At 38.2% G+C, this 11177-nt stretch overlaps 1 protein-coding gene across 1 annotated transcript in view; it reads left to right on the top strand.

Moving 5' to 3' along the window:
- The window catches only part of LOC107718889 (protein ECT2-like), a 36652-nt gene that overhangs the window by 6545 nt on the left and 18930 nt on the right, over positions 1 to 11177 (top strand). Inside the window, exons 6-13 of the mRNA XM_016526140.1 lie at positions 467 to 556; positions 648 to 758; positions 1494 to 1567; positions 7583 to 7713; positions 7962 to 8077; positions 8389 to 8451; positions 9531 to 9753; positions 10810 to 10934. Coding sequence (XP_016381626.1) covers positions 467 to 556; positions 648 to 758; positions 1494 to 1567; positions 7583 to 7713; positions 7962 to 8077; positions 8389 to 8451; positions 9531 to 9753; positions 10810 to 10934 — 933 coding nt within the window. The remainder of the gene's footprint in view (positions 1 to 466; positions 557 to 647; positions 759 to 1493; positions 1568 to 7582; positions 7714 to 7961; positions 8078 to 8388; positions 8452 to 9530; positions 9754 to 10809; positions 10935 to 11177) is intronic.

The raw sequence follows: 11177 nt of genomic DNA on the forward strand, positions 1-11177 counted from the left end.
TTTTTTATTAAAATGTCATTTATTTCTGTGATGGCAAAGTTGAATTTCTTCAGTGTAATCAGTGTCACATGATACTTCAGAAATCATTCTAATATGCTGATTTGATGCTCACTTATTATGTGTTTGTGTGTTACATTTTAAAATAATTATAAAAAATAATTACATTATTTTATAATTTAATAAATACTATTAGTGTTTGCTTAGGAGCTACAATATTGCTTGTAATTCATTTCTGCTACTGTACTGTAAGACTTCTATATGCAAAAGACCTCCTATTATGATATATGATCATATATATCATATATCCTATGATGTATATTCACTTTATATCCAATTATGATATGACATAAACCTCCTTGTGGCATAGTGTTTTTTTTTGTTTGTTTTTTTAGTGTGCATTCTCAGATTGCTGTGATTGAGGCATATTAATGATATATTCCATCATTCTCCATGTCCTTGTCCATAGCCTCTGCCGTTCTCCTCCAGGCCTCTCTACTCAATGACCATGCTCAACTTGTCTCTCTGCTTCACCGGATTCCGTAAAAAAGATGAAGTGGTGAGTCCTGCTTACCCACTCATCTGACTCAAAAGCAGCCCATAGTGTCACTGTCGGATTATTTGCTCTAATTATCTGTGCTTTTCCTCAGGTTACCCTGGTAAATCTCGTCCATCACATGGGCGGCACCATCCGTAAAGACTTTGACAGCGCTAAAGTCACACACCTCATCGCCCGTTCAACACATGGTGAAAAGTACAGGGTATGTATCCACCGTATCCACACATACATATCATCCTTCCGCCCCACTGATTTTTCTGTATAGTGAATCAGCAGAGAAGAAAACAAAAAAACGACAGATTTTTAGTTGTGAAATCCTTTCTGACTCACCCTGCTGTAATGACACATATCAAATCAAATCACTTAGTCACTCCACTATATACACCAGTCTAAAGACGAATTAACTTGATCATACCACTTTACATCTCTTCCTGTCACAGTGGGTGGTTCTTGACCAGAATAAGTAGGATTGTAGAGTCAGGTGATGTGAGACTACTGTAAATGTTCAGCAGAAATTGGTTGAATTCCTTCTCACCTTTGAATCCCAGAAACCTTTGAACTCTTTTGTGTTTGAAGAAGGTCAGTCACCAAAACTGTTTAAATGATTTTATTACCTTTTATTTACATATGTTAATTCTTAAAAATCAGCCTGAATGAAGAGCCTTTTGTCTTTTGGTCAGTGATGGCTATTTCCTGATGGTTCCTCAAACCCCAGGTGTGCTGTCCGTAGCTGGGTCTACTGTCTGCAGTTGACATGTCTGCGTTATTTAGAGAGGGTTTGATTAAAACCTTTCTCATGTATCTCTCCTCACGGCGTGCTGAATTGGGCTGAATCATTCATTAGTCTCATGCATAATGCATGGATCAAGATTTGGTTAGGGGATCTCTTCCCTCCAGATGCTATTCACTGCCTTTTGTCTCTCTTTTTTCTTTTTAGTTGGCAGTGTGCATGGGCACACCCATCCTCACCCCTGAATGGATACACAAGGCATGGGAGCACAGAGATGACATGTAAGATTGTGTGTGTGAGGCATAAAACTACCCCTTGCGTCAATCCCCCTCACTGTGTCAGTACAGAGGAGTAAATGAAGTGAATGATGAGGCTGAAATGTCCAGCCACTGGTGCGCACACCAAACGGGCCCTCCCTGCTTCCATATTAAAAGCGGTTTCCACTGCACTTTGGTTTTGACATTTTCCATACATGTATTGAACACTGAACCTGACCTTTCACATTAATGACCTGCCACTGTTGGCTGGATGTTGACTGAAGGGATTTTTTTTTTTCTCATTTTCGTCCCCTCTGAGCCCACAAGACTTAAAGGAGACAGACTTAGTCAATTTGAAATCCAAATTGACCTTGTACTGTCCTTGTTTCTGGTCTTATTGTGCAGGATGCATCAGTGCACGGTATTCTGAAGGGGAATTTTTTTTTTAAATCTTTCATCTATGCTCAGGCTATTGGTTATTGTTGACCAAAAACGGGGTTTCTCCATTTCTAAAGGTCTTAAAGGGCTCATCGGATGAACATTTTCCACAAGTTGGCATGATTTATTAGGTTCTTCATGAAATGTCTGTAACATATTTTGCTTAAAAACACTCAATGGCTGTGTAAACAACACCCGTTTTGCCTTGTCAAAAACAGCTCTGCTGACACCAACCCGTTTTGGTGTATGTCTCTGTAAATGATAATGAGTTACTGCGCACCCCACCCCCCTTCCGGGATTTCCACTAAAAATAAAATAAATCCACTCTCTTGTCTCCTCTGAGGCTGGGACTCTAAATAATGATTTGTGTTCATCTGTGCAGCCAACGACAGAACATTTAGCATGTTTTCTGCTAACTTTTGCCGTGGCGTCAGAACAAGTAATCCGCTGTCGCTTGTGAAAACAACTATGGCGGCTGAACGCCATGGGTGGAAACGTGCAGATTAATGGGCGGTAATATTATAATAAGATCCCCTTCCTACGTCAGAGGGGGAGAGAAATCTGATTGGCTCATTTTCTCGCATGCTGGCAGAGAAAGGCTTACAAAACCAAACTTACTGGGTTCTTCTTTTTTACGTTTGGTAGATATAGTTGGTAGATGCACCGGACACCCAATTATAGCACTTAAACACTGAAAAAGTCAGATTTTCAGTCGATAAGCCCGTTAAGTCTTAATTCACCCTTCCAGGAATTAAGATGTTAAAAAGTCTTAAATCAGAGCAGGAAGTCTTAAATTAATAAAGTCATGGCATTGAATGTTGCATTGCTAAAAATAAATATCATCCTCAGTGTTTTTGTCTTGTTTTCCAATACAAATATCTAAACATCTTTAAATCAAGATACATTTGAACTGAACACACTTACATTTTTAATAAACAAGAACAAATATCTGTAAAAGGAGTATGAAAACTTATTTCCCCTTTGAATAAATTTTTTTCTTAAGTCCTTTGGTGGATATTTGTTCTTTTTAATCAAACTCACTTATGCCATGCCACAACAAGATTTATGCCATTTTGCTTCTCAAGTAAATGTATCGTGATTTAAGAATATTTAACATTTGCACTGGAAAACAAGACAAGTATGCTAAGCAAGACCATTGAGATGAAAAATTAAGATTTTCTGAGAAACTGAACACACTTACATTTTTAATAAACAAGAACAAATATCTGTAAAAGGAGTATGAAAACTCATTTCCCCTTTGAATAAATTTTTTTCTTAAGTCCTTTGGTGGATATTTGTTCTTTTTAATCAAACTCACTTATGCCATGCCACAACAAGATTTATGCCATTTTGCTTCTCAAGTAAATGTATCGTGATTTAAGAATATTTAACATTTGCACTGGAAAACAAGACAAGTATGCTAAGCAAGACCATCACTTTTTGCAGTGTGATGATCAGAAGGTACAGTAAAAGTTATTTTCATATTCTAGTGGTTGGGAGCAGAGGTATTCAAACCTTAAACATTTTTTTTTGTATAATGATTTAAAAAGATCTGGAGATCGGTAGGAAGTTATATTTTCAAAGTTTTGCTAATACAACTCATTGTGTACTCTCTAGACAGTTATTTTTAAAGAACAAATTGGTGTATTATGTTCCGTTTGATTTATTCCTTAAAATTTCTTTACTTGTTCTTAAAAAGTCTTAAATTTGCCTTCACAAAACATGCAGAAACCCTGAAAAAGCCAGATATAAATTTGGTTATTGTTTTATGCCAGGACTTTTTAAATGGGAACTGCAGGAAGCTGCAAGAGAGTTCTAGGGCAGTGGTTCTTACTAAGGGGCCTCGGCACACTTCCATAGGGGTGCCAATAAGTCTTAAAATAATTTAAATTTAGTTATATAAAAGGGGACATAACGTACACAGTTTCTGACAATCTCAGGTTAATCTTACGTACCTATTGAGTAGTACTGCATCCTTCAAATCTCCGAAGAGTCTTTAGTTTTATCAGATTTATAAAAGAAAGATACAGCTTTACGCTTCTCTCCAAAAACAGTTGCTAAAGAGTCACGAGCATGCAAAGCTTTTGCGTAGCGATCGTCTCCAAGCTGTGACATCAACATAAATAAAACAGGAACAAAAACTTTATTGACTTAAATTAACTATGGCTAAAAATCAGATCCAGCCATATATATATTCGATCCAGACTCTGATCCCGATGACTTCCATAACCCGAATGAAGCACGCTGATGCTCTTGCTCTGGTTGATGTGTGCGTGCTCTTCCGGCAGAAGTGCCCATTCAAGGAATTCCGCCCTTTATGACGTCATACAGGGCCATCCTCGAAAAAAACTTTCCAAAACTTATACGAAGTTATTTGGCACAGAAATACATCCAACTTGTTTTTTGAGACTTTGGTCATGTTTAGCATGAGAATCCAACTCTTTGGCAGTGTAAATAAGTCAGAATGCATGACAAAGCATTAGACCTCCCCTTTAACATAATCTTAATTAAAATGTTAAATCACTAAAATTAAAGATGTACAACATTAAACTGACATCCTTTTTTACTTCATTTTTATTTTAACAAATGTACCAAAGGTAAATTTAAGCAGGGCCTTGGACTTAAAAGTTTGGGAACCATTGTTCTAGGGCAGGGGTGTCCAACCCTGGTCCTGGAGGGCTACTGTCCTGCAGATTTCAGTTCCAACCCTGCTCCAACACACCTGTCTGTAATTATCAAGCAGCCCTGAACACCATGATTAGCTGGTTCAGGTGTGTTTGATTCGGGTTGGAGCTAAAATCTGCAGGACGGTAGCCCTCCAGGACCAGGGTTGGACACCCCTGTTCTAGGCACTAACTGCGGTTACTGAAACCACGCCTTCTTTCTTTGCGTGCACATTTGGGCTGCATTATGCAAATATTTCCACATAGTGAGGTAGATATGTGGGGGCGTGTTAGAACGAACTGTTTTAGGGGGGCGTGGCAGAGTCTTAGTAAAATGAGTTGAAGTTCTGTTTCATGATGACTTTAAAGGTTAGTTGTGTAGCGTCTAGTGCTGTGTTCGATACATCGATACGACAATGTATCGTCACAGAGATTTGATACAGCTGTCTCAGTATCGATATTGTGGCACGTGCAGCAGTGGTCCGCGCTTAATTTGAATACAAGAACACGGTTTAAAATTGAGTAGAAAAGTGCGAGGTTTCTAAAAAATAATGATAAGAGCATAATATATAGGCTATAACAAGGTTTAATCTGGCGGCAGAGGAACACAACTGGGTTGCCTGATATAAAGAGACGTAATCCCCGAAACGGAGCTTCCCACTTGCGCAATACGGAAATATCTGCCAAGTGTGTTACTTATCTTTGTCAACCTGCACGCGCTCTCTCTCTCCACTGAGGATAAACGCGCCTGCTTTCTGAAAACACAGGTTTTAGTTTTAGCTTGCAGTTTAGCGATCTCCACTTCAATATTCTATTCTCAGAAAAGTGTAATTAATCAAGTGTTCATTTATGGGAGAGAGAGAGGGGCTGTGTATGTACGAATTACCACCGTTTTGCCGCGTTTCTCTATTAACAGTGAAGCTGTGGCTTTAATTCCTTTAGAAACAACGATGTTACCAGCTCCTTGTTGAGAAAGATAATGTAGCTCTTGAGCGATTAAGCTATTTAGTTGATAAAATTGCGGGGCAACTCTAAAATGTTTGTTCCTGAATGTCTGAGTGCGGCCGCAACGTGATCTGTGTGAGTTACTGAGCGTGTGTGTGCGTTAGATACAGAGACAGCGCATTAGTTTAGAACTCTTCTAATTTTAATAATTTTTATTTTTTAAATGTAGAGAGTGTGTTAATTTGTGCAATGATAACCTACCAGCAATGTAAATATGATTTTTAAAAAATATATTAGAATGAGTACATTACAATATAAATTTATTAGAACGAGTACATTATTATTTATGGGCTTAAAAACAAGATGCAAACATTGGGCACTCAATACCTATATTGTACTGTGGTACAGTTATGGAAGCCCTTCATAATGCAGAGGTCAACTGCCTGCTCTGCCAATAGTTAGAAATGGCACTATAGTATGCAGTGTTTAATAAACAGCTGTTTTACTAAATTCTTCTGAGGCGAAATTCAGTGCAGTCCCATATCGTGACGTGTATCGTATCGTGGCCCCTGTATCGTGATATGTATCGTATCGTGACTTTGCTGGTGATACACAGCCCTAGTAGCGTCTGTACTGCATGTAAATTAGGGTGGGTGATATGACCAAAATCTTATATCACGATATGAGTAATTTTATCTTGAGGTAACAATATATATCAATATAGTTATTTTTGCTTTAAATAAGGTCTTTATGTAATCAAAATTTTTGATACCATAGAACTTTCATAATTCTTGTCACCAGTGTCACTATGACAAAAAACGAATACTAGCCTAAGTAAAAAAAAAAAAAAACCTTAAGCTCACTGATTAAATAAACTAATTACAAGCAAATAAAAAAACTACAGTAGAACAAATAAATAAGAAATGCTACATACATTGTATAAAGTAATCAAATGTATATATATCCAATATATATATCCAATATACAGTTACACATGTGTTTTCTTTCTCAGCTATTTGCTTTCACTTAAGACCTAAATTACTGTTTATGAGGATATTTGCAAAGACAGGCATTTTGACATACAAGTGAGTGTATTTAACTGTTCAAGGCCTATAAAGCGGTAAAAATAACTCAAATAACTGTTCAATACTCCCGTGCTCTATGAGCACCGTCGTCACGTGCTCGCGCCTCTCTGACAGCGCATGCATATAGTGAAAACGAGTTCTCTCGCTGCTATTTGCGTTTCAGCAGCTTAAAATCACTTGTTTTTAAACCACAATGCATAAAATTCATGCAAACGCTAAGTTCTCATGACCACGTAGCACAGCAACGTCACGTGAGTGTGTAACCACGATAGAGAGAGAATTTCTACCGGTTAATCGTGTCTACCAGTATCTCGCCCAACCCTAATGTCAAGTTCAAATAGAATTGTAATAATATTTTTTAACACTAAAAAAATTACACTGCTTGATTTTATTAGTCAGAATTGTTTTCAGAAACTCCCAAAACTATGTTCAGAGTTTTTGGTCTTGAGGTGTGTATGATTTCTTTTTTCTTTTTTTCTCTCGCTTTAGTAATTTCCATGCAGGCAACGAGGAGTTTCGCACAGAGTTTAAGGTCCCTCCGTTCCAGGACTGCGTCCTGAGCTGCTGCTATTTGCGTTTCAGCAGCTTAAAATCACTTGTTTTTAAACCACAATGCATAAAATTCATGCAAACGCTAAGTTCTCATGACCACGTAGCACAGCAACGTCACGTGAGCGTGTAACCACGATAGAGAGAGAATTTCTACCGGTTAATCGTGTCTACCAATATCTCGCCCAACCCTAATGTCAAGTTCAAATAGAATTGTAATAATATTTTTTAACACTAAAAAAATTACACTGCTTGATTTTATTAGTCAGAATTGTTTTCAGAAACTCCCAAAACTATGTTCAGAGTTTTTGGTCTTGAGGTGTGTATGATTTCTTTTTTCTTTTTTTCTCTCGCTTTAGTAATTTCCATGCAGGCAACGAGGAGTTTCGCACAGAGTTTAAGGTCCCTCCGTTCCAGGACTGCGTCCTGAGCTTTCTGGGCTTCTCTGAAGAGGAGAAAACCAACATGGAGGAGAGGACACAGAAACACGGTAATGAACTTTCATGCATCAGTGTCCTTTCTGAAACAAGTCTGAAACGTTTCATGTTTTAATAAGTCACAAAACCTCTGCTCAAATAATTCTAGATTAACCAAAGCCTTTCACTCTGATGCAACTGAGATGTTGACTCCAGGACGTACTTCTGTATTTTATTGCTAGACCTTCTCTGTTAAAGCAAATGACCCGATTTCTGATTGAGGGGGATTTTTAAAGGAGTGTGTACTGCTTGTTTTGTCCAGGTGGACGGTTCCAGGCAGTGGGTGATGCAAGGTGCACCCACTTGGTAGTTGAGGAGAACTCCATTAAAGAACTGCCCTTTACTCCCTCCAAAAGGCTCTATGTAGTGAAGCAGGAGGTATGAACTTGGCTTTACGTCTTACAAGTACAGACACAGAAACACACACACTGGGCTTTGTGTGGGTCCTTAATAATAGTGTTTAAAAATGCACTCTGTTATTTTGCACTGCTTTCCTGTCCGTAGTCCATTATCTAGTAGGTTGCGAGGAGTGGGAGTCTTTTTTTTTTTTTTGGCAGACATCATAAGTTTTAGTAGCTCTGTTACGATCATAAATGCATCAGTATTAAGGTGTTAATAAAGGGTTCAGCGGAAATGTTTTAAATGAATGCATCTTCTCATTTTATTTCTCATTGTGTGTCTTTCTGCAGTGGTTTTGGGGCAGTATACAAATGGACGCCCGTGCTGGGGAAATCATGTACTCTTACGAAAAGGTGAGGAAATCACTGCATTTGGGGTGTGGAAGTACAAATTCCATTAATTTCACTTATTTAGAGAAGTGTTTTTTTGTTGTTGTTTTTTTTAAGAATTTGTGATTTCATTAGTAAACTACACTACCCACAATCCTTTATTGATGTCCATCAATCAAAGTTATCGCTGTTACAAAGGAAATGGGAATTAGGGCTGTCAAAAAAATTGTCGAATTTCAAATAAAAATCCACATTCGAATGCAAAAACGTTGCATTCAACTTTTAGGTGTGCGTTAAGGAGGCAGCCTTATCAGTGGCGCACGAGATGCGATGACGATGTAGGTGTCATTGCATTATAATGTTTTTGTTAGCCTGTCCAGTTGAAGCCACTAGATGCGGCTCCATCAATCAAAGTTATCGCTGTTACTAAGGAAATGGGAATTAGGGCTGTCAAAAAATTTTTGTCGAATTTCAAATAAAAATCCACATTCGAATGCAAAAATTTTGCATTCAACTTTTAGGTGTGCGTTAAGGAGGCAGCCTTATCAGTGGCGCACGAGATGCGATGACGATGTAGGTGTCATTGCATTATAATGTTTTTGTTAGCCTGTCCAGTTGAAGCCACTAGATGCGGCGCTGCTGCGTTGTTCCTTAAAAATATAGCGGAAAAACTTACTGTTGCACTTGCGTCTCGCACAAAAGAGCTGCATGTTTAGAAAGCCATGTAAAATTAATGCAAGTTTAACTTTGAAAAAAACATATATCGACACTTTATGGCGGGTTTTTTAAAAATGATCCCATGATGCTTCATAATATTTTTTTAAAATGTTGGTAACCAAACAGTTGGCGGTAACCATTGTCTTCCATAGAAGACTCTTCAAAATATCATCTTTTTTGCTAATAGAAGAAACTCACCGGTTTGGACCAAGTGTAAGGTCACAAAATGTGGAAAATAGTAATAATGTGTTTTTTTTCTTCTTCGGTAGTTTATCTTCTGAATACAGTGAAAAGTGTGGTCATATTTAATAAAGACTCGAAATTGATTTTACAGCTTTATCAAAAGCAGTACACTCATATCTGTTGTCTTAATGTCTTCCTCTCAGCCGGAGAGTCCTGCGATGAAGAAGGCCGTGTCTCTGCTGTCTCTCACGACACCCAACAGTGGCAGGAAACGTCGCCGTCTTAGAGAAACATTGGCTCAGCTCACCAAGGAGACAGAGATTTCTCCCTTCCCACCGCGCAAGAGACCTTCAGCTGAACACTCCCTCTCCATGGGCTCCCTGCTGGACTTCTCCAACACACCTGACACCTGCAAATCCAGTGGAGGTGAAATTAATGATCTGATATGACGTGACAAGCAAACAAATAATGTAACACTCCCCCGTCTTCCATGGGTTAAACAAACGAACAGAAGAATAGTCTAACCTAAAAAAAAAACTCTTGGTTTTCTGAAAAGTTTGCAAAGTTCCCATTGCATTATGTGAGAGTGTTCCAGAGCTCTCTAGACTTTGATCTCTGGGGTCCAGGATGATCCCAGGCAGGACTGAGGTGAACCGGGAGAGTCGGGATGTGTTTTAGATGAGTGAGGCCGCTGTGTTTTGCAGAGCGCAGGTGCAGGAGGAGCAGCGGTAGGCGGAGGAGTGCCAGACAGAGTAGATCAGAGAAACAGTGGCCACTGCAGCGTACCAGCACTCCTGTGTGCAGACAGGAAACAGACCAGACAGGTGACATTCATAGTAACTTTAGCCCAGGGTTTAGGATGAATGTAAACATTAATCTATGCTATTAATGTGTAGAAAAGGTGATTGCTCAAATTGAGCAAATTTATCTTTTGCTCTCTTCAAAAGTAAATTATTCGTTTGTGTGTGTGTTTTAATTATTGTTTTTTTTGTTTGTTTGTTTATTCAAGGAATGTTCCAGGTTCAATACAGCTTAAACTTATTTGTGGCAACGTGGATAACCACAGAAAATTTTTAGATTTACCTAACAACAGCAAAAAAAGTACTAAAATTAATTAATTGAATCATCTTTACTAAACTCACAAATTATTTATGGCTTAAAACAGAACTTAATTCAGTTTAACTGATATAACAATGCATTTTACTCTTTACTATGAGCCCAGGTTGATTGGTTGATTTTATTATTTTATATTTTTAATTTATTTAAGTTAAATTGAACAATCCTTTGTATCTAAAACATTGCCAAATGTGACTCGTGTTACACAACTCATATATATATATATATATTTATTATTATTATTATTATTATTATTATTTATTTATTTATTTTTTTTAATTTTTTTTTGGACCGATATTTTGAGAACAGGGATGAAATATACCGGAGGAAGATTTATAGCTGCTCATCTCTGCTTATGTGTTTCAGAGAATGCCAAACCCCCCAAAAGCTCAACTCCCGCCCTTCCTAAGCAGTCAGCGCGCTGGCAGGTCTCCAAGGAGCTCTACCAAACTGAGAGCAACTATGTTGATATCCTGGCCACGGTCCTGCAGGTTTGTGTTCAGTGTGTGTCTTGTGTGTTCTCTTTCTCCTTCTTATATACACACACATAGGAAAGTGGCAGTTCACAGTACCTGGCTGTGGCCTTATCAAACTGAACCAGTGCCTCTGACCAGTAGGGGGGAAAATGAATTAGATTTGGACACCAATGCCATGGACAAACAGCTTTGCTTTGCACCCTTACATGTGGAGCTGATACACACACACACACACACACACACACACACACACACACA

This window comes from Sinocyclocheilus rhinocerous, unplaced genomic scaffold (genome assembly GCF_001515625.1).
Source record: "Sinocyclocheilus rhinocerous isolate Xijiao unplaced genomic scaffold, SAMN03320098_v1.1 scaffold1595, whole genome shotgun sequence".
In the NCBI taxonomy this organism is placed as follows: Eukaryota; Metazoa; Chordata; class Actinopteri; order Cypriniformes; family Cyprinidae; genus Sinocyclocheilus; species Sinocyclocheilus rhinocerous.